Raw genomic sequence first — 25,223 nt, forward strand, 5'->3', positions numbered from 1 at the left:
ACAGTGGCACCTAGAAGAACATCAAGTTGTTTTTTTCCTACCAAAATGGAAAAAGGATCAAGACCTGAGAGGCTGAGTGTTCTATGAATTAAAACACCTATACCCTCACTCCTTGCCATGAGCGGTTAAGGTGAACTCAGAGCAGTTGACATTTAGCATTTAAAAACTTGAAGGTGGTTTCCTTTTTAAGGCTTTGGTTGGATTACACACTGTGTTCATCTGCTTTGACATATGTCCTTTACACATGGGCAGCATTTCTTTTTTGTAATTAATTTACGCAATAATATATTTCTTTGAATTGTTGTTGTCATGAGTACCTTCACACAGAACACATACATTACACAGCAAAAAACCCACATGATCTTATTTCGTAACTGGGTCGATTTTTTTCTGAGCTTTTGCACCACAATAAAGGTATCATCCATTCATGTTAAGTTTATACTTAAAAGGATTACACAGCAACAACCGGACTCTGTAGTCCGAACCAAGACTGCAAACTTTACTACTCCTTTCAACTAGGGATATTAATAACTGACTGTTGAACAGAAATTTTTAACAATTAGTACTACCAGATCAACAGTATACTGGTAGAATATATATTTAATATAATACATTGGCGCTACCGGGGGAGATGATGGGGTACAGAAATCTGCTGCCCAGGCTGGAGTCCTACACCACCACCAGGGCAAAGTCATTACTCCTGAGAGACGACTAATGTTTCAGCAACCCTCAACAAGCTAATGACCCAAAGACATACTGTAAAACTTCAACTAATAGTCCAAGCTATAACTTGCTTGAATCACTGAAATCAACAGGCCTATATTTGGGACAGGCGTCTATATGGGACAGGCCTTTAATCCCTTGCACACAACTGTTGCTCAACAAAGATGGGAAATACAATCAACTTCTTTATTTAACCCAGGAGGAATATCACTTGTATAAAAATAAGGCTTCAGATTATGATTAAGAATCATTCATTTGATCTAGCTCCGACAGACAGCACATCAGAGAGAGAGTTACAGCATACGAGGATTACGGCACCCAGTATACCTATACAACTGCACTTCATCCTGTTAAAACGATACTCACAACTTTATGAAAAACCCTTTTGTGATAGAGGGATCGATATATAATTTGAGGTAGCCAACAACCTGATTTTATACATCCAAAGAACTTCTACCACAAAAAAAAAAAAGAACTGCTTGGCAACCCGGTGTCTAATTAAGACAGGCGTTATTTGTCAAATGTGCAGCCACACCAGGCCAGTAAAAGAAACCAGGCGTTTAATTGAGTAAAAGTTTTACAGAGGTGAGCACCTATATGGAGGATAATCGCCTCACTCGTTGGATGCTACCGTTAATCCTCTTCACTGGTGGAAACTATCAGCAAACTTTCTGTTGCTGCCATTACACAAACAAACTCGGTTCAATAGCTGCCCAGTTAGCATGAGCTAACACAGCAGTAGTGGCTAACACGCAACATCGAGCTGTTAAACAGTCCCAACAAACTTTTAGTGAAACCAAAACGACTCGACCCGTTAAGCAAGACATGCAGATTCTCAGCGTCCCTGATGGGGAGCTCACACTCCTGAAGCACAAGTGTCATGATAAATAGAGAGGAAGAGATAGAAAGGAGCCCCTGAGTAAAGCAATACGCTACATGCAGCTCTACTGTTTTGCAAAATGAATGGCTTACTACCTTATTCTTCTTCTGTTAGGGGTTTCATTTATCACCCAAAATGACAGCACAACCTGAGAGCATGAACTGTAGGTGATGCTTGTAGTTAGAAAGAGCATTGGTAGTAGTTACACCAATAGCAAACATATAGCAGGAGCCAGAGAGAGTGACTTTATCATGTTGTTTTTGTTGAGAAAAGTTCACAGGCAGCATAGCATTCTGGTCTTGGTCTGGTCACTGTCAGTTGAGGAAATTGCTACTTTTGTCTTTGCTGCCATGGATTTCTCTCTGAGTGTTCAGCATCAGTAGAAATGGTACTGTATCACTGGAGGGAAAAAAAGGGTGCTACGACTCAGAGGTCTTGACACCACATCCTGATGTTTACTGCTGGTGTCTGAGAGAGTGGAAAAATTGATTCCTCTCACTGTAGCTGGGCAGGAAATATCTCAGCATGATGTGCAACATCGTCTCTGGTTGGCCAATCTGTTGTTTGATTACAAGTGGATTTCTTTTAAAGCAGTTGTTGTACAACTAACTGCATTCTTGCACACAAAATGCAATTTGAAATCCCTGAATTTGTAAATACAAAATAACTGAGTGGCTGTCTATTTTTGAAGACACTGTCAGCTTTGCATGCAGTAATGACTAAAAGTAGCAAGATCTCAGTGTACTACCCTCCGTGTGGCAGTAATTAAGTGGTGAGGACACACAATCCAGCGCGTTAGGAGAACACAACACTGAGATGCAAGGCCAGTCATTCCATGTGTGATTTAAGGCTCTAAAACATCAGCGGCGTCAACAGAGACATTTCTGTTGGACCTGCTATTGAGATGTGACAAAGCAGGTATGGGTACATTTCCTGAAATGATAATGGACTGGGAGAGGGATCACGACTCAGACAATAGCCTCTAAACACAACCTGCCATACTCTGTCACACTCTGTTCCTGCTCAACTGTCACTATGACAACTGGCTGTTCTGCCAGACCTTTAAATTGACTTTGATGTCATGATAATCAAGCCAACAGAAAGGGGTGAAACAAATGATGGAGACTGAGACATACACAATGCAATTATAAAGCTAAGTAAACAATGTGGCTTTAGTGCGATGCTGCCCTAACACTGCTCTGGGCAACTTCACACTTGACAAATTAATCCACCTCTCTTGCTCCTGCTCTTCTCTCTCTGGAGTGTGCTTTGCAAGCAAAGGAAAGAAATCATTTGTGGGCTGAGCCATCAGCTTTCCCACTGGTTTGGGCTCCCCTCTTCCCCAGCAGGCCAACATGATCACTCCACCCATTACAGGTAGTCGGCCGCGAGCCAGACCACGCAGGCAGAGACTGCAAGTTTTACACTGCTGCCCGCAGCCCCAGATGCTGTTTTTCTGACACCTCCTTGCTCACAGCCTGACATTAGGGCTGCTCACAACAAGCTAGCAACCTCTTCAAATCTGATCGCAGCCTCAGCCATAATGGCCCCAACTCATTATATCCGCTGTAATTTTGAAAAGCGGTGACAAAAAGGACTTAAGCAAAGCGGGGGTTAATTACACAATGTCATTAAATTACATTACTGTCCCAGTTTAAGCCGGATCCTCCTCCACACTTTGCCGTACAGGAACAGTGTCTGGCTTGTAATTTCGGCGCTCACACAATGCAGAAAGATGAGTCAAAAAAAAATCTCTCAAAACATATTTGCTCTATTTAATTACAGCACCATTAGAGGCATTTTCTGTCAAGTGCTAACCCTGGGGCACAGCAGAACACCTTGCTGTGCGGCCTATTAAAAATTCCTATTGTGAGGTGCTTAACCATTTTGTTTGTTACAAAAGAAAAATAAGAAAATTGCATTTAATTTACCACTGGACCTTCAAGCTTATGTCATATCTGATCATACTTCCTGTTTATACTATAGCATTAACGTAAATAGGGACGCTCAAAATATATATCGGGCCGATATTGGGACATTTTTGTAATACTGCATCATTTCCCTAATTAAAATGATAACGATTTAACATTGGTTTTGCGAGCTGAGGAAGAAGAACAACAATTGCAGCATGCTGTCTAGAGGGCAAAACACGTCACGGTGTGAACGTCTTTCTTCAGAGGAAGACAACACAATGGTGCCAAGGGTCTGATCTCTGAACCTCCAATACCCCACCAGATCAAGTTTCTGTAGCTGTTTACCAGGTTAGATACAGCGCTGATGGACAGCTCTGCAGTGCAGTTTATACACAGCTGATACACCACAGAATTACACAGTAACACTGGGCTTCATTATCTCCCTCTCTCTTACCATTAACTATAAATTTAATACTGAATAAAAGTCATTTTACTTTCACATCCTTGTATTTATGATGTTCACCTGTAGTGTAGGGTTATATGGGGACAGGGGTGTTGAGGGTTGGCCATTTCACAATCCCCAGAAAATCTCCCTCGTTTCCACAGCCTCATGTCGGCAGGTAGGAAGAGTCAGAGCTGTTTTTTGTTTTTGTTGTGTTAGCAACAGTGATGTCAATTTGATTTGGTTTGGTCGGGGCTATGGAATATTAAATCAGCCATATTTTCTCACTGCATCTTAGCCTTTCTTACCCTCAGATGTACATAAACTACAGGTTATATACTTGTTTTTAAAATACAAGAAGGTGCGTGGTTATCATATCGGTGATTGGCCATGAGAAGTGGGTAATTATCGCTATCAATATGGGTTGAAAAAATCCATTATCTGTAGGCTTTATTTTTCTTAACTTTAGAGTGCAAACTCACTGATCGATCCCGATGCTTTAAAGTGCAAAAACTGCTCCTACAACAGCAGCAAAAACAATCCATCAACCAACAAAACCACACTTTCATTCTGAGACTTAAATCCAGTTTACTGTTTTAAGCATAGCACCGGACTCAACAGCAAGACAAGGTGCATGTATACTGAAACATCTAAAACATTTCGCACCTGCAGTATCACTTTTGTTCAGGTGGAAAAACATTATTTCTAGATGGACTTCCAGGGTGAGAACTTGTCGGTGCCGTGGGAATAATGCTTCGGTGCTGTATGTCTGGTAAATTATCAATGTCAGACATCTGAGTGCTGATGATCACCAGGCCAAAGCTAATGGTTAAATGAGATGTGTACCCAGAGAGGTTTTAGTGTCAGCCTTGATGCACAAAATCATCTATTTACATCCTCCAGTTCAAATGGGTTCTCTCACAGAGCATTGTAGCTGCGAGGCTTGTGGTTTTCGAGGGGTTTTTATAGGGCGACATACAAGAGCCATGGAGACCCATCATGTTTCCGATATTGTCATGGCAACACAGCTCAATTACAAGTGGGACTCTGATGGTAACAGAGAGGTGATTGTTTAAAATGCAGTGTGCAAGACATTTGAAAAATTTCCAGTAATTCCATGTATGCACAAGTACTTAAAAAAAGACTATCCAACATGTGTGAGTGCAAGGGATTTTTTTTAATCACATTACCATAGTGTGCAAAAGAAAATCGCTTAATTTAAGTGCATAAGTGGGTCTTAACATCTTTAAATGATCTCAGAAATGGAGGGAGGTAGGTTTTTTAATTTCACTTACTCCAGCACAGTGGCCTTTAAGTCCAAATAATGCATAGATATAAATGGATATGGAAAAAAATCCAGGCAATATTTGCAAACTCATCTCCACTTCATCCCTCCTTTACTCTCCACAACAAAAATCTCCACATAAAGCAATGAGACAGTGCATTACTCATCGATCGCTGCTTCTCAATACATTTGACAGATGAGTATGAAGTGCCACCTGTGGCAGTGCGATCACCGCAAAACCTGCCTTCATGTTCCAAGCGCTGGAGGTGACAGAGTAAGTTGTAACCACGAACACGTAGGCGGCTCAGAAATATATCAAATCACTTGTAAACATAAAAACCCATTCTGTGTCTAGACCTTGGAGACAAATACACTACCTGCAAGGAATTTAGTATTTTTAACCTTTGTGTCATATTATATAAGCCCTGACTTTGAAGTGGTTCACAGTCTGACTGAAAGCTGAAGGTAATAAATCAGTGTGAGTGAGGGAGCCTGAAGGCTGGTCTACATCAGAGTCCAAAGTCCTGCTGATAAAGGCCAGCCGTCACACTGATAAGGTTAAAGAAAACTCTCAGAATCAAACACATGCTTCATTCTCAGATTCTCAGAATAGACAAAACGCTCACACACACACGTTTCAAGATATTGTGATTCTGCATGCACAAAACAAGGCATTAAAGCACCTGCAGTGAGGGCTCTTACCTTACTGTCTGTGGGTAACTCCCTCTTTCCGAAATGCTGGCCCATGCTGCTGACAGAGACTGTAAGAAAAACAGAGGATGAGTTCACACCAGGAGAAGACTGTAAACAGCACATTATGGGAAGATTGTGTACTCCTCCTTATCTAAGCAAGATAGGCTGCATCTTGAGTCAGTGTGTGAAACTGTAGCATCACACATGGTGCGTGTGCCAGATTGGGCTGGTGGGAAAGCTGTCAGTGGAACCTTGGTGTGGACCAAAGTGGACCAGGGTCACTTGAAAAGGAAGGTTTAAGTCCACTTCCAGCCAAAATTAGGTGGTTATTTACGCTCTCTGATGTCACCAAGACACAAACACATAAGTGAATATCAGAAGGTAGAAACGTGGCCGGCTTGGCACAGGAAGTAGGACTGCTATTTCACCTGCATGCGAGTGGTTTTGCAGGACGCAGCGGTGCACGTTTGGGCAGGCTCCATGACCATCTCTGCAGCCCCATACTCTGAGTGCACGTTCATATGATAAACTGTGTGTACTTTTGTAAGACTGCAGAACAAAAATCCAAAATTATTTGGGCTGGAGGAAACTGAGAGGTTGGACTGTGAGGTGTAGGATACCTGTATTTCTAGAGCTTGGGAAATCAGGCAAACTAGACTGAATGATACACGATACAAGTATGAAGACATACAGAACATACTAATCATCCATCCATCCATTTTCTAACTGCTTATCCTCTTGAGGGTTGCAGGGGGGCTGGAGCCTATCTCAGCTGATATTGGGCGAGAGGCAGGATACACCCTGGACAGGTCGCCAGACTATCACAGGGCTGACACCTACGTACAATTTAGAGTCACCAATTAACCTATCCCCAATCTGCATGTCTTTGGACTGTGGGAGGAAGCCGGAGTACCCGGAGAAAATCCATGCTGGCACGGGGAGAACATGCAAACTCCGCACAGAATGGCTCCCACATACGGGATTGAACCAGGAACCCTCTTGCTGTGAGGCAACAGTGCTAACCACCACACCACCGTGCCACCCATACTTATCATGTTTTACTATAATTTCCATAGTTTGGTCTCACACCAATGATACTCTGCTTCGAAAGTCCATTTGGGTCATCTATTAATACAAGAAATGACATAGGAATCAGTGCAACATTATTAAGGCCAAAACACACCGGCGGCGTCATATGACGGTGGCGCCATTGACGCGAGTCGAGTGCCGCCCTCAACACACACAAAAAGCGTCGCGCTGCGGGGCGTCAACCGGATTTCTATTGCACACGCCAGTCCGCTAGGCTAGGAAGTACAAAATGCGCTTTTTCAAGGGCGGCAACGCTGGAAAAATAGGACAATAGTGTAAAGTGCCACAGTGCGGCACGTCGACACGCGTCGAGCCGCCGCCGGTGTGGGTTTGTGAATAGAAAATAATGGGGGCGGCTGTTTTGATGCGTGTCGTACGCCGCCGGTGTGTTTTGGCCTTCATGGTCAATTTGAGATTGTATCAGCAGTCAGGGAAGTCAACTGAAAATCTGCAGGGAAGTGTGGTCATGGTTGTAGCCGTATCAGCAGTAACAAAGAGCAAAAATCCATGTGCTTCTTTGTACACTGATCACAAAAAATAAAAAATCATTTCTGCTAGAAGTTACAGTTAAGTGTGAGATCTTCTATGGATTAAATGTTAGAGTTAAAGCAAACATTGCATTACTAGTTTTGCACTCTTATCCAAAAAGTGACAAGACAACAAAATGTGAGGCCGACAAGAACGTGTATCAGACACACAACCCTGTGTGATGCAGGATGCACGGCACCATCCCCCACTGAACCACCAAGTCCCAAGGGAATCCTGTCAAACAACGTTGTCAGTGATCCCTGGCTCCTCTTGTCAACATGCTGAAGTGAAGCGCTTTGGATAAAATCCATTTGGAAACAGAGCAAAAATGTGTTCTGTAGCATGATGTTACTGTGGGATCACTTCCTTTCACTTACATATGAAACAAGACACAAGGACAATGCTTCAACCCCTCTTCACTTTCTGATATAACAGGAAAAATCGTCTGATGTGTTACCATGGTTACCTTTATCTTGCATGAGTATAGGCTATACGTCGCCTCTATAGACTGCTTATCACAATCGCCTCATGAGTAGTTCATAATCAGCAGATGGATTTAATGGTAGCTCTTGATGCTATAAGGGTTAGTCTGCTCTGTTTGCTCACCCCACAAACAGCTAACTTGTCTAACAACAGACCCTCCTTTTTGGGCTGTCTTGGTCCAGTTTCTTGGTTGGCAGTGTATTTTTGTTAAAACCTTTCACATCAGGCCAAGCAAATCAAACACAACTGGCAGAAGCACCACGGATGGTATATTTAGTTTATTCCTCTGATGGCCTGTGGTGCTACCACTGCTGGAAAAAAAAAACAAAACCATGTCTGCCGGTGATTAGTAGCTACTTAATTAGTGTCATCATCCTTGAATTTGACACAGTTCTCCACAGCTGATGATTCACCTTTTGAAGAACAAATTATTGTTTTGCCACGGGGTGCTGCAAATTAGTCTCATGCTCACTAATATCTAGTGTGCTGGTCATGGGCAAAAATGAAAGAATAGAAGTGCGTCACTGTCATACAAAATGCAGCTGCGATGATTAAAATGATTAAAAACATCCATCGCAATATCCTCTGCAATTGTGCAGCACTAAAGGTGAGGGCCACATAAAACAGTGTCATTGCTTCCTGTGTCACAGCATCTCTTTCACAATGTACATGCTTTTCACAGCAGTAAATGTCAAACTAAAGTGCAGCTGCAATAACTCCAAAAACTGACACCAAACTGACTCTAGCCAACAGGTGTACTGCCAAGTTACTGAAAAGCACCAACATGAACTCCCCCTTCCCCTCAAGGGAATAGAGGCAAAGTAATGAGGGCTCAGCTCTCTCCATGTGGAAGAAGTGAGAAATGATAGGCCTTGAGTAGTGAAAGGTCCAACATAAAACCAACCAAGAATTTTCATACCCAAATAAATGTGAGAAATGAAAGATTCCAACAGAAGCAAACAAGAACTGTCATTTATTCATCTGTGCAGGTGAGAAAAGGTGTAAAACACTAACAGTGTTTATCAAACAGTAGTGCTGAATATCTCCGCCTGCACCCACCACTCAGAGGAAAAACATCTTTCCTCTAAGGGACCATTCTCCTTTACTTTCAGATAATCATAGCATGTATTTTTTGGCTTTCAGGAGTGTTGGAGCCATCAAAAAGGCTTTCATCATTTTTGGCACCTTGATTATTTCCTTTTCAGGACTTTCTTTATTTCATAACAATACCTGCATACTTCATGGTTGTGTCCCCTGTCAACAATGTTATGCTACAATGCAGTTTATGCTAAACAAATGTTTGGTAATGTGGTTCACTGATGGTCCAGACTGATGCTGGCGCAGGCTTCTGACATTATGCTTGGCTTCTTCAGCCAAGAAGGCAGAGAACTCTCCATATGAATGCCAACACTACTGAAAAATGATCTTAATCCATTCATGAATGCAACATGTGTCAGCGTTATTACTCAAATCTCAATCGCTGGGCCGATCACGTCCCCTACTCAAAGGTCAATCACTCTGAAGGATCCAAAGATATGTTAATAAAGCCTCTGAACAATCAGGATCTACAATCATGGCCAAATCATTACACAATTATGCTCACACACACAAACACACACACGATTTAACAGCTTGCTCGGCTTACGCAACTGTCAAGTCAGGTTAATGACATACAGCTCAGAGCCTCCCACAGTGAATAAAAATTAAGCATTGAGAGGTGTTATTACATCCACTGTCCTTCAAACAGGGAGCACAGGGGAGAACTGTTGACCACGAGCAGCAGTTTCAGCAGTCCTTCTGGATCTTAGGGTGGAAAAAATGTAATTAAAATCTAATCAGCTTGAAAAGTTAAAGATTTTACATCACGGCAATGGGGCTCAAGGTAAACAGCTCTACACTCAGAAGAACAGAATAAAAAAAAACACTGACAGGCCATAGCAATTAGACACTCACCCAGGAACTGAAAAAACTCTTCTCTTCTGAGAAACTGTCTCATTACAACATGATGTACTGATAGCGCATTTAGGAGAGGAGCAGCTGTATATGAAAGTAAGTTTATTAATAACCTGTTAACACATATTATCACCCTGGGAAGCTGCCATGGGAACAGTACCTAACAGCTGCCACATTACACATCGAGCAGGGCAGTATTAGCATTCATTTGGTCGTGCTTCTGAACATCTGACAAATGTAAATGCAACAGTCACTCTCCTTTCAGCATTGGTTTAGTTCACAAACTCTTTGAGATTAATATCTTACCCTTTGGCAGCAAACTTCTCCACTATTTTAACTCACTAGGTAGTCATTAACTTTGTCTGTCTAGTGTTACGATGTATAAAGAAAATCGAAGACAACGTTTGAGGCAGGGCCCCATTCATTCCTATGAACGTTGCTCAGTGGTGCTTCCCTGCTATAACATCTTTATTGCTGAGCACACTGCAGACTCTTGAGGGCTGAGTGGCTAAATTCCAGTTTAGCGCTCTGCTAACTCGAATGGGGATAACATAATTTAATGGTGTGGCTCTTCTAGGCTTTCGAAATGCTATCAGACTGAATCCTAAAAATGAAACAAGCCATTTTGGGTTGTGACGCTCAAAAATATGTATCCATTGATTTACCGAGGTCTCTTTTAAAATGTAACTCCATGGAAAAAAAAGTCTTTTAGGGCCCAGTGGCATCACATGATGGCCCAGAATTGTAATGCCACTGTTTGGCCATTATTGAAACTGGCTTCAAAGCCTGGCACACTTCCTGGACGCCTGAGTAGCCAGCAGTAGGTTTGTACAGTTGCCTGTTGTGGCTGGAAACAAAGTTGGTGAGTGTTGAGAATGAACCAGAACAGTACAGTTGCAGGTATGAATGTCAATGATTAACACTGTAAAAGCAGTGTCTCCATCTGGCAGCTTTCCAGTCTACCTTGGTCTCCATCCAGACATCCATGCTAATGCCAAAATACCAGCTGACCAACAGAAGCAGCCAACAGATGCTCAATAAGGCAGGGGAGCTCAGAGAGTGGGGAGCGCTGCAGCAGTTACAATGCTATTGTTGGGGATAAGTAGTATTCCCTAACAGCATTAAAATAAAAACTAGGAACTCTCTCAGCGTCACTGCTCCTTCTCCCTTGTTTGGTTGTAAATCCAATTTACAAGGGGAAATGAAATGCTAATGGATTCCCTGAGCCGGTAAATTTGGCATGACAGTATTTGTGCATGTTGAGACATCTGTTCCACGTGGACTGGTGTTTTCAGCAGCTGGGCCAAACAGTGAACAAATAATGCTGGAGTCACCCCAATCATGTAGCTGGGGTATACTTAGTATCTTAAAGTCTAAATTCTGTCAAGAGATCGATGTAACCCATTTTGTTTACTTGGTAACAGCTGTTTGCTGTTGAAGGCTACAAGAAAAATGTATCCAGACTGTCTCTTAGGTGCTAGATCTGTCCATATTGATTAGTGTAACTTTAAATCAGCTGTTATAAGTTTGAGCTTATGTTCTCGTTGCCCCAACAACTGCTTCAAGCATCTTAAAGAATTGAAACGGCCAGATTCACATGAACCTGTCAAAAATAAAATCAAGCTAACCCTGTTATAGACTTAAAGGGTATAATAAGGCATGAAAAACATCTTTGGTTAAAGCTCCAACACTGGACAGTCTGCCAAGTCTGTTCTGATCCTGTGAGCATATTAAATAGATAAAGAAGAGGCTGTGTCTGATGGTTGTGTGTGAAAAGTTTTTCTCACAGCTCCTATTGGATGATAATCTTCCAATGAACTAAAAGAAAACTGACCTTTTAGAAGACTGGATATAGTACCTCAATTGGTCAGACTTAGGGGTGGGTGATAAGACCCTAAAATAATATCCCAATATTTCAGGGTATTTTTGCAATAACAATATTCTTGACAGTATGACAAATTATTATAAAAAAGAAAAAAAAAATTAAGAAAATAGAATTGCATGAGTGCGCGGTGCGAGAACAGTGGAAGAGATGCTGCGCTGCTGCCAGAGGAGCTGCTGAATGAGTTCCCTCTGAGCAGTAACACACTAAAAGAGTCTGAGAAGTCCGGGGCAGTTCATAAAACATTTAGGACACCACAGTTTATTTCACACGACTAAAGCTCCTTCTCTTTTTCAAACTACTGTGGAGTCTGTGATACTTTCACTTTCAGCCATGTAGCAGTATGACGTCAATATGTCAACATGTCAAAATATTGTCAGTATCACAACATGAATATACAGAATTATAGCGGTATTATTGTGGATATGATATGGCACACCCCAAACCGAAAGAATAAAGAAAGGGTCATCTGTGTGCAGTTATCTACATGAAAGTGGCTTTTTAGAGCACAACTCCGTATCACAACACACGTGTGCACACAGCTAATTCTCCACTATTACAGTAAGCGTTGTGACACCATTTACGGCTAGTGACTTTTAGAAACGTTGAAGGCTTAGATTGGCTCTATAGATGAAGATTTGCATATATTACCTCACAACTTCCTTTTAAATGGTATTTGTGAACAAAGAGAATGGGTTGAATCATATCTGAGTGTGCTGGTGGTTGAGCCATAACAGTCAAAGAAAGATCAAACAAGAAGCTACCAAAAAAAAAACAATGAAACATCCGGTTGATTAAACAAACAGGACACAATCATAACGCCAGCGGCTGTGTGTATTCAGTTTAGCGTAAAAGCCGATAACCATTTTGTTGGTCATTAGGGGACGGGGGGATCCTGTGTGACTGAACGTGAGGCCTCGCAGCCAGTTTCACTCTCAGATGTTACACAATCGAAGCCGAGATCTTGCAAGGACTTGCAAGAAAAGAGTGTTGCATAATAGAGTGTGAGAGAGGGACATGAAGAGAGGAGGGAGGGGAGGTGTGATGCAGGGCTGCCATTAGAATTCATCGGCAGTACTTTTTACATGTAAAAAAAAAAAAAAAATCCACACAATTATTTGCCTGGCCTTTACTTTTTCCTCACACATCGCCCTGTAATTTAGACAGAAATAGAAAGTGGTGGAAAGTGTGCGGCAAGGGAAAAATTGCAATCACTCCTTCCCAGTTTAACCCATATAAGATGCTGTTAATTGCCAGGTGTGTCTGAGTGCATCTCTCCAAACATTTCTGTGTGCTTTTGAAATATACCATTATGGAAAAAGCTCTTATGATAGGGTGGCTACATACAGGCTAGCACCTGGAAGAATCTATTACCACTCAGCAGAGTCTGCAGTGCATATGAGCAATTATCTGTCTGAGCTGTCCATCACCAGAGGCTATTTCAAATACGCATCCTCATAATGTTTTTATATGGCTTCGACAGAGATAACAAACAAGCCCATTAAAAAAACACAGCATGTTGACATAAACCTCCTGTTTTCTGTGACCATTTTCAGGTTTCAATTTCACACCTGGACAATGGAACTGAGATCCTCAAAAAATGCATGTTTTCCAGAGAGGATAACCACAGCTTTGACATTTGGTAGATAAAGAGAGATGTATGATGGCAGCATTGTCCACCACGCGGGCTACAGAAAAGCTAGAGGAATCAAACCCTCAATGAAAACCTTCTTGAGGCCGCCTGCTGCAAATCTGGTTCAGGTAATATTTCATCAACCGATAAAAAGGACAATCCTTCTTTCTTTCAATGAGATGGGTGGTAGAGCTATTCATTTCACTGACTGTAGGTCTGTGAAGTTGAAAGGGATATTACCTTGCTGCAACATAAATCTCCCTGTCAGAATCAGATGAGCTGTTGGTAATGCTTCCAAAAAAGGCAGAATGGATTACTCTACAACAACCAAGGAAATAAAACTCTTGGGAGCAATAAGGTTTGGAAACAATATCGTTCAGCACAATGAGGCTTGCTTTATCAACCTGCAGTAAGTGTGTTTGTGCTTTCATTTTGGAGAAACAATTACAAACAAAGCCAAAACAATACCTCGCGAATAGATTTCCCAGGATTGCCCTGTCTGAAGGATACTTCCTCAAAGTGAGGGTTGGCAAACATAAAAACTGACTTTTATGGGCCTGTGCCTCACAGAAAAGATGGATTAGAGGAGCCAAGTAAACAATGTGTTTTTTTTATTATTTGTTTCTGTGCAGCTTGTGAGTACATCAACATGTCAACCGCTACAAGAATTCAAGCCCAACTTTCCCACAAAGGCACAGATGGGAAAAAAAGGAATGTGAGAATATAAACCTCATGGTGGTGAGATTTGGTTCCGTTGGAATTTATGAGGTTTTCTGGTCAGTCGCTAAAGTGCTGAACACACAGAAGACGAAGCAGAAAAACAGTCAGTTATATCATATTATCATAGATGTAAACATCCTGTCTGGTGATCAACCCCACAGATGTAATGTTGTTTTATGAAGTTCAAATATAGGCCAGGGTCATGCAATTCATGGCAGTCGAAACAGCTTCTTTCTACATCTGTTACAGCAGCCAGCCTACAGCCGAATCACAATGTTTGTTTACAGTAACCTCCAGGTATACAACCTCTGCGACATGTACAGAGAATTTAACAGCGCTGAGCAAACAGGGGTGAGCAACAGCTGAGAAATCAAAAGAAAATGGTTAAGTCGTGCTGTGTATGAGGGTAAGATGCTAAATAAAGATAGATGTGGTTTGTAAAAGACGCTAGCAAAGCAACACAGTATATAAATAAGCACAGCTGAAACGTCACATACGTTGGACCACCAGTGTCCAGCTATACACAGTGTATATGTTTAACACTACTCTGAGGGATGAAAATGACAACAAAAATTTTAAAAAGAACCCATTCATACCTGGTATTGGCATGCATTACCATAAGTGGAGAGCCGAGACACATTGCCGTTGACACCTGTTTCTATCATGTGTCTCCAGCTCACCACTTGTGTTCAGATTTCATTATAATTACATGCACACTCTCACTAGCATGCTCGTTAGTCGTGTTAGCAGTTGTGTCAGTACATCTGGAGATATTGCTGTCAGCAGAATTCAACAAGCCTCCTTCTTTAGGGCAACGCAATGGACAGTCATGCAACACTTCATCCAACTTGTCTTAAAATGGGCAAGTTACAGCAGGTGAGCATGCTGTCACCAAAACAACCACCACCTCCTGCACTGATGACATATTCTTTGTTGGGGATGCACTAGGGTGCATTAGCGTTTACACTACAGAAGATGTGTGGTCAAACCCGTCCCAGACCACCTCGGCAAGTGGTTTGAGTGACTAGATCACAATGCTTCTTGGTGGTTGTTTACACTTGTGATCGGGGCAGTCAAAACACACATTAATACAAGGTATAAACAGGCCATTAGTTTACTGATTTCACATTTATCCACAGTTCAAATCAACTGCCAGTTGTTTTCTCGGAAATGATTGCTGTCATGACATTATGTTGATTCAGCATACTTATCAACAGTCCATATATTACACATTACTCACTGTGTGCATATTTGATTCGATAGGAAGCCTGCCCAGCGTAATGCTGCACAACATGCTGACAAACCCATTTCTCAATCTACCACTAAAGCTGGAAGTGGCTGGAACACACGTTCATCTGTCTGCTGTTGCCTGGTTCCTTTGTTTCACTTTAAGTTTGCTGTTGTGCATGCTAGACGAGACAACAGCTTCTTTTAAAACCCTCTGGCTGCCCTCAATGACTGCACCCTGTTACACTCTACTGAGAGTCAATTACGTAATGAATACGGAGCGTGTGTATGGAGAGGGGAGGACACAAGAGAGAGTGATGAGATATGAAATATTGATAGTTACACACTGTCTATCACTGAAAGAACTCTACTCTTACAAAAAGATCTGAGGTCAAAGGTCAACATCTGTCCCTGACATAGATGACTGCATGCTGCAGGAAGCCTGACTTCCTTTCTCTCTACTTCTCTTTCAGCCTCGACTGGTCCTTATCTGTGAGGTTGGCAGAGCAGCATATGTCATGCTTGAAAACAATGTGAAGGTGAAAGAGAGAGCAAAAGCAGTACTGGCATGTAAAGGAGTTTGGAGGATGGTGTATTTTTCCCCAGCCTTTCCAAAACCAAAAATACAAAAGCAAAAGTGTGAAAAATAAACTAAATTGTGCACTAATCAGCTCTAACTTAACTTGTTATTGTTAGCAATGTATTTAAAGACATATCAGATGCCAAAACACCACGGTTTGCTCAAGTTCCCAAGATGGCAATTCATTTATTTTTGCGCAAGATGATTGCGAGGTAAATATGAGAAATATGGTGTTCACGTTACAAACTCATTCATCAGGAATGTGCACTTGCATGTAAGTTACCATCCAACATCACAATGCAGCAAAGTCAAGCCAGGTGCAACTTTTTTTACCGAACGACCCTGCGTTGTTTTGCCACCCCCTTGTATTGATGGACTGCTGTTAAGATCTGACAGCAACATCTGTCATACTCAGGTTAGAAATGAGACACCTGCGGCTGACCCTTGTTTGATTCCAATATTTCAAAGAATTCTGAGTTTTATATCTGCCACCGTTATTTTGTGAGACAACAGAAAGCTTGTCATGTATAGCAACAGTGACTAAGGAGGATGGGGTAGCTAACAGCTGATGACTTAACGTCTCAATTTTCTTTGAAGAAGGTGTTAAACTTACCAACCACTGGCAACACAGAGACAAAATAACCACCGAACTGACAAAACTGTGGTATCGAACTCCTCCCTGGTTAGCTGGTCCCAGCTGTACTTTTAGATACGCCCCCCCCCCCATCCTGACAGCTGAGAATATTACTGTCAGGTATTGTCCCCCCTCTATTAAATATGGAAGGAGGCTGAAAATCACAGGACATGTCTGTTCTGATGATACAAGTCAGCGATCCTGAAATGTTTGTTTCTCTTCTATAATACCCATTCTACATCTCGGAGGCGACGTCTTTCCACGTACACGCTTCCTTCGCCTTTCAAACGGGGCAGAGCTCCGATGGAAACAGTAGGAGACACACAGCCCGAGAGGGAACCAGGATCTGATACAACACTGGAGCTGTTGTATCAGATCCCGGAGCTGTGCGCCGGACGAAAAAACAAGAGCGCCGCACCGTATGCGCGCCACTACGGCATCGCTTTGGGTTGTGAGCGTGCATGATGTGTGTCTACATTGAAAGTCATGGGTTTGTGCGCCCAAAAGACGCTACATCTGAACGCCCCCCATGCACACACACACACACTTTAACCAAGGCGGTGGCCAAAATCACCCAGGCGGCCCTTCTTTGTCTTAGATAGACAGGGAAAACCGTGACTTCCAATTTTTGGCAGATTACCCAACCACAGGAACGCCAAGCTGGTTGGCAAACCCTTTACTAACGGATAGAGCTTCAGCTTGACGTTCATCACACCACCACCACTCCTCCTAAATCAGTGGTACTCAACCTTTTTCATGTAAAGAACCCCTAAATTGATACACAGTAAGTCATGGATCACCATTTAAGATTTCCCTTCAAGGACTTACATTGGGCAAATTTTTGTAGTGAGTTTTATAGTGACAATAAATTATTCCACATCTTTCTGGGGACCCCCTGGAACTCCCTCAAGGACCCCTTGGGGTCCCTGGAACCCTGGTTGAGATCTGTCCTAGATAACAATGCCAGTCTGGTTTGAACTCATTGTGAATAAGCGAGTACAGTTGTGAAGTGGAGGGTACACGCAGGTAAACTGGGTTATACCCACCTTTTTGTTTACAGTATACACACCTATCAGTGAAAGAGCCACTGGAATATAAAGGAGAGTATACCCACTTGCTCCTCGGTACCGATCTACCTAGTGGTACACCCACCTCATCAACTACCACTTAGGCATGTGCCGGTATGAGATTTTGACGGCATGATAACCGTGGGCAAAAATACCACGGTAATCGGTATTACCGCGGTAATAATAATAATGATGATAATAATAATAATAATAATAATAATAATAATAAAACAGGTGTCATCCTATTTTCGTGCTCTACACTTTAAGACGGTAGGCTAATATTCGTTTGACCGTTCATGAGCGACAGCACGTACCAGGCACCTCCTGTTAGTGCAACACATCATCACACCAGTTGTGTGTAATACAGACCCGTTAAAAGTAATAGAGCCATTTCTTAACTTCACGATGGTGACTCCGCCCAGCAACTTGTTGAGCTCCTCGTTGTTGCGGACAGCCAGCTGCCGGTGACGGGGGATGATACGGGTCTTCTTGTTGTTGTGGGCAGCGTTTCCAGCCAACTCCAGGATCTCAGCGGTCAGATACTCCAGCACAGCCGCCAGGTAGACGGAGGCGTTGGCACTGACACGCTCCGCATAGTTTCCTTTGCGCAGCAGCCTGTGAACACGGCCGACTGGGAACTGGACCCCAGCACGGGAGGAGCGGGTCTTTGCCTTGGCTCTGGGGGTTCTTCTGATAGCCTAAATGGTCCCACACAACCAACTTCGTCCTTTTTGCCGGTGGGAAAAGTTCAGCTTCACCTCGTCGAGCCATGTTTGCAGTTTGCACGTGAATGGATTTACACTGATTACGGACGTACTGACTGACTGACTGAGGCTGCCCCCCCAATAACTGTGCTGACCATAGGCAGCACTATTAAGAGGCTAGGGGAAGCTTAGCTTCCCCAAAATTGTCACAGACAATAAAATAAAATCATGATTTTAATATTATTTTTATGTTCCAAATTTTATTTTAGATGACGTTAGAGAGACATTAAAACGCGCACTTTCAAGGTATTATTATTATTAATATTTTTTAATAAATATATGAAAGATGGTATTTGATAGGCGCAGGCTATCTGCGTCATTCCGTACGTAGCCTATGTAGCATAGAAGCTAACGGTTTCGCCTCGCTAGCTCACGGACAGCAGCATGATGAAGAGAAAGCAGCAGAAAAGCGACATTAGACATTTTTTTAATGTCAAAATAAAAAATGACCGTCTGGATCCCTCAAACGAGACCCCTCTGGATCTTACCCAGGGTCCCGTGCTGGAGGACGTTGTTGAGAGCTGCAGTAGCACTTTAGCCGACCAGGCTCCTACCACTTCCTGGCGCCTTCCAAGCTCCGACAGCGGCCACCTCCCTCCCTCCCGACACCGGCCACGGTCCAGACACCAGCCGCCTCCCTCCAGACACCTGCCTCGGTCTACACACCAGCCGCCTCGCTCCAGACACCGGCCGCCTCCCTCCCGACACCAGCCTCGGTCCAGACAGAGGCCGCCTCACTCCCGACACCAGCCTCGGTCCAGACAGCGGCCGCCTCACTCCCGACACCAGCCTTGGTCCAGACAGCGGCCGCCTCCCTCCCGACACCAGCCTCGGTCCAGCCACCAGCCGCCTCTCTGTAGACTCTGGCCGCCCTCCAGACACCTGTTGCCTGTCAGATTTGGGGAGTAAGGATAGCGGTCCTGCACAGCCGATTTTACCAGAATATCCCAAAAGTGATTTTGGTAAACAGACTAGAGCTTTTAGCTCTGAATATTTCAAGACTTATTCATGGCTTGAGTATAGTAAGCAGGTTGATGCCATATTCTGTTTCCCATGCCGACAGTTTTTGTGCAGTGTTAGGGACCAGGCTTTTTCTGTAACTGGGATCAGGGACTAGAGAAATATCAAGAAAAAAATGGTGAAACACACGGAATCTGCTCAACACAAGCAAAGTATGGAAAAGTGGCAGAGCTATCAACAGTCCAGACAAAGCGGCTCTGTTGCTGCGCAAATAAGCACAGCTCACAAGAAAACCGTAAAAGAAAACCGGGAATATGCCACCTCCATTGCTGAAATCATCTTGTTTCTGGGAAAGCAAGGGCTTGCATTTAGAGGACATGATGAGAATGAGGCCTCAAGCAACCGTGGGAACTTTTTGGAAATGTGCAGCTTCCTTGCCAAGCGAGATGCGTCATTTTGTATGACGCAGCAGAAATCAGCTTCTCTCACAAGTCATGACACCCAAAACGAGTTCATACAAATAGCTTCTGAAATGGTGATGAAAGAAATCATCAGAGAGATAGAAGCGAATGGTTTTTTCACTCTCATGGTTGATGAAGCTCGAAGCTACAAATCCGAACAAATGACAGTTTGTGTCCGTTACACACACAATATGGAAATACAAGAGCGTTTCCTTGGATTTGTGGACTGCTCTGAGGGGACTGATGCAGAATCCCTACATGATCACATTAAAAAGTTCCTGGATGAACATGGAATTTCCAAACTTCCCGTGGTTGGGCAATGTTATGATGGTGCTGCCGTTATGGCTGGGAAAGTTAATGGGGTGCAACAGAGGATGCGGCAGGATCACCCCAATGCTATTTACATCCACTGTATGGCGCACAAGTTAAACCTGTTGTTAGTTGAAGCTTGCAAAGTCAACCGGGTGGCCTCTGGTTTTTTCTGTCATGGAAAGCCTATACACCTTTTTCGGCCAGCCTGGAACTCACCATGCCTTTCTACAGATGCAGAAACAGCTGGGAGTGAAAGCAGAGCTGTCTGCCCTGAGTGACACGCGATGGGCCTGCAGATGGCATAACGTGTCAGCTGTGAAAAACTCTTTCAAATCCATAATGGCCACCCTTGCCGAGTTTTCTGTGCCCCCATACCGCAGATTTACAGAGGCTTCAGGTTTGCTTCACAGCGTGGGAAAACTGGAATTCTGTGTGTGTTTGATTGTGTTCTCCCATGCACTGTGCATTATCCATGTCGCATCTCAGGCCCTTCAGAAAACAGACACAACACTTGCTCAAGCTTCCAGTGTTCTGCAGGCCAGCATCCAAGGGCTTCAGGAAATGAGAAAAAACTGGGAGGAGATGTGGAGGGAGATACTCACTTTTTGTGAGTCTGGTGACATTTCTGTCACACAGCAGGAGCCCCGACACAAGCGCCCTACGCGAATGACAGCCACGTTAACTTCTGCACTTGTGGGAAGCACGCTGGGGCAAAGGGAGCTGGATACCTCCGTATCAGAGAGCCCCAAGGACAAATGGGCTAAACATCTCTTCTATCCTGTCACTGACACACTTGTTGGAGCCTGTAACAAACGCTTCTCAGAGGAAGCAATGCAAACTGCAAAAAGTGTAGACGCTGTGTTGAAGTGTGATGCTGATGGAGCTGCCGGACTGATAAAGCAATATTCTTCAACCCTCTCCATCAATGTTGATCTTGCCCATGCCGAAATGGTCATGGTTCGCGTGATGTCACTCTGGAAAATCCGCTGCCTTGACTGGATTTTACCCAAACTTCACAAAAGTGCTTAAATTGGCACTGTCTCTTCCTGTTGGGACGGCGATGTGTGAGCGTGCATTCTCAGCGATGCGCCGGGTCCGCAACCGGATGAGGACAACTATGGCCCAGCAGAGACTGTCATCTCTTTCGCTTCTCTACATCGAGAGTGACATAACTAAGAGGATTAAGCCTGAGGAAATTGTTGACAAATACGACACAAAGGCCCTACGGCGACTGTTGCTTCATTAAGGTAAGAAAATTAATTGATTACTAATTAATAATTACTTCTGGGCTACAACAGCAAAATGAGTAGAGAATTAATGGAATTATTCTGCCACGACATCTCAGTTTGATGAACATCAGTAATACTATAGGCCTATGTATCTGCCTGTGGTTAAAAGGTTGTTTTTTTTTGTTTTGTTTTTTCTCCTGTCCCGTAGCTTCCCCATATATCCTGCCCTAGCACCGCCTATGGTGCTGACTGCAGCGGCTGCACATGCATGATTTCAGAGTGTGTGCCATTTAAAATGTACGACTGGCCCAGAGTTATTTCTGAGTTTTGAGTTCCTGAAGTTCCCATTTATGAAACGTAGTGTAGGTTACACCGTCAGCCTTTACTGTCGGAACGGAAAATGGGCGGTTAGTGACACTGTGACATTCTTTTACCGTGGTAAACCGTGACACCGGTAACCGGCACATGCCTACTACCACTACACCACTGAGTGAGTACAGTTGTATGTGGGATAAGGCCAGAGGAGCTTCACGGGACAACTGCCAATATTTGGAAGGTTCCTGTGTAGCCAGCAGATGTCAAGGCAAAGACTACTTGCATGCACCAGCCATTTTGGCTCATCTCTATAAACATATGAAAGCTAAATCATCATCAGATGATAGCCGATGGGTTCCGAGATTGCATTACAAACACAATTTGTTATATAACACTCATGTGATTGGTCAGTACTACTCGGACTACAAATGGAATACAAAAGGATACCAGAATGCTTTTAATACCAAAACCTTGTCCCTTTACCTACAGACTCTGCATTCATTTGCAATGTTTTTTTTATAGAGACTAGACACAAAATATCCAAATAAAGGACAAAAACACAAAGCTCTGGCACCAAATTCATTCCAAGTTTCTGTACATTGTCAGAATGACTTGACGAAGATTCACTGGAATCATATCTGCAGTTTTCGGCAGATCACGTCACCCAACCTTGGGAATGTCATGCTGCTTGGCAAACTCTTGACTGAAGATAAAGCCTTGCATTGATACTCATCACTGCTGTTATCCCATAATCATGATCATCACCACTCCTCCTAGATGACAATGCCAGTCTGGTTTGAGCTCAGCACTATGAATAAGTTAGGACAGTTGTATGTGGGACCAGGCTAGAAAAGAAGTCACAGTTGTGTCAGTTCAGTAACCAGTCAGCTGTGAGCGTCACACTGAACTACAGCAGCTCCACCACCAACACAATGTTTGCCTGTGGGCTCCAGCTGCCTGTCAGCAACACCAGGGCTGCTGCTTTCTTACTGTTACTTCCTGCTTTCTTGACATTAGATAAGTGTGCTTTCCATTTAAGTCTTGCACACACACTCTGATGTTGTATGGCGGAGGGTGGTTGGGGGTGTACAGACGAATTTGCAGCTGTTATTCTCCACATTTTTTAAAAGGCACATATGGCTCTGAGGGAATATTAAACTCCAGCGGATAAACAATACTCCCAGGGGTAGCTATTGCTTTGTTAATTCAAGCATATAGTTGTTTTACTTTATGCATGGGCACCTCCCGTTATTCCCTAGGGTGTCCTTGTGATATAGGCTTGTGCCTGAAGCATAAGCTCAGTGCTCCTCAAAGGAGATAACCACCACCACCTGGGGTTTGCCATCTAATAATCCAAGCAACAACCTCTTGACTTGGATCTGGAGGCAAAGCATTCGGTTTTACCATCTGCTGAGATCCCTGTGAGGGAGGAGACACTCCTGGCTGTGACGCCATTGCAGATGACAGTGTACCACCCTGAGCTGTAAGGCAACACCACGCCTCGGGCAAAACTAACAAAACTATTGCGTTGTCGCAGAGGGGGTGTTCATATAGCAGGTAATGTGACTCAACCTGTCTGCCAAGAACAGGCGCAGACAGGAGGGGAAGTGTGAGAAGAGAGGAAGTTTGTGAGTCTGTGAGGACGGAAGTTGACTAACCTCAATGTATCACCTGCAAAACACAGATATGGCATGCAGTCACACGCACATTTAGTGAGCAAGATGGAAAACTTCACTTAGTGTGGAAAAACCGGAGCACCCAACTTTTCACCTTGCTTTCTGCAAAGCTACACTCACAGTACAGCCGGCCGGTATAAGCTCGTCTTGTACATAAATACAAAGGAATGCAGAGTGACACACGTGACGGCTGAGCAAACCTCCTGGCATTTTCCTCTCTTGGCTGAGCTGGGGCAAATCCAGTGAAATGCAAAGGAATGCAATCCCGCGGCCTTCCCGACTCAGGTAGTGGCAGGCAAACCGAGGCTTTTCCTCCAACTATGTGGAGGTTACGCCACAACTGCTGGCATCCTGCTATGCATCAAAACAAGCTTTTTCTGTCTTGTTAGTAATCCTTGACATGCCTCAAATCTATTAGATCATCCCAAAGAAGTTTCTATCACTACACCACCAATCTGTGTCAAAAGTGAATCATGTTATCTGCTGTGTGTGACCCAGACAGTGTCATTTTTTCATGGTCCACCTGATATGATGAATTGAGAGTAAGATTCCTCAGTGTTTCAGCTAACATGATCTGCCTTTTGTTTCGTCTTTATCAACTAAAGGAGGATATAAAAGGTGAGGACTAACCCTACATTTAGTTTGTATCAAATGAAGCCAGAGGTTACCTTGCTGAGTGTCCCCTGTCTAGAGGACATCCAGGGCTGCAGGCTTTAATAAATTAGTTCAATTCAGACGTAAGCAGCCACTCATGTGTGAGTACTTTATTTATAGACCGTGCATGGCAGTGACAGTAAACGAGCATGTCACCGCTTTGAGACCCACACTCTCTCTTTTTCTGACATTAAACTAGCAGACTGTGTGTAAAAATGACAGCCATATGCTGCTGTTACATCTTGGCAGTTCTCCCCTTCAACAGACCAACAGTGCAGCGCTCAACAGTTGTTCTGTTCAGTTAGGCAAATAGAGCCCGTATGGTTCCTGTTACAGGCCTTCACTGTCGCTTGGGATGCAGAATGATGTAATACTTAATTTCCACTGGGATTCACAGTGTATATTCTCGGCCCCTAAAAGCCCGCACACCAGTCTGTCCACTGGTCAAGACAAAAAAAATACAATGTATTAAAACCACTGACACTGACATTCTTCCTTTACACTGCCTTCAAGTAGGAGCAAAACTCCATTTAAAATCTTTCAGTTTAAAGAAGACAGAGTTTGGTGCAAAAGTCCCTGCCTCATGTAACGTGATTTATACTTCACACGAATCGTTATGACCATCTGATTAATTCGGCATATATTTGATCCGCTTATCAATATGCGCATTTGATTAACTTTAAACAAAATACCTCGTTTCCCACTGGTTCAACGGCCCACTGCTACCAAAACACACCGGGGGTTTCCGGTAGCAAACAGTGTGGAGCCGTTACAAAAGTCTGAATTTTATTGGGTTAAAGACCTGCTTTGCTTGCGGTATGTACGCCGAATTGAAGAGACCTATTTAATGATTGACACCAGGCCTTGAGTCTCATTCAACACAGCGTGTTTTATTGCCACAAAGCAAATGAGCTTTAAATTGCGTTAACTGTTATTGGCTCAACGAGAGAGAGAGAGAAGGCAACAGGGAGGGTGGTGGTTGGTAGAGGTGGTGGTGGGGGGCAACACTGTCAAAGCACATGACAAAGCAGTGACACTGTCTGGTGGCAGTGATGCTTATTAAACAACACTTACTATGAACGGTCACACCGAGTTACGCAGACTTGGACGAGCAAGAAAA

General features: G+C 43.4%; 1 protein-coding gene across 1 annotated transcript in view; it reads right to left on the reverse strand.

Annotated features, from left to right (window-relative positions):
• Positions 1 to 25,223, reverse strand: part of LOC117265483 (myelin basic protein-like) — a 93,856-nt gene that overhangs the window by 68,196 nt on the left and 437 nt on the right. The window contains 1 exon segment of the mRNA XM_033639991.2: positions 5,946 to 6,004. Coding sequence (XP_033495882.2) covers positions 5,946 to 6,004 — 59 coding nt within the window.

This window comes from Epinephelus lanceolatus, chromosome 10 (assembly GCF_041903045.1).
Source record: "Epinephelus lanceolatus isolate andai-2023 chromosome 10, ASM4190304v1, whole genome shotgun sequence".
NCBI lineage: Eukaryota > Metazoa > Chordata > Actinopteri > Perciformes > Serranidae > Epinephelus > Epinephelus lanceolatus.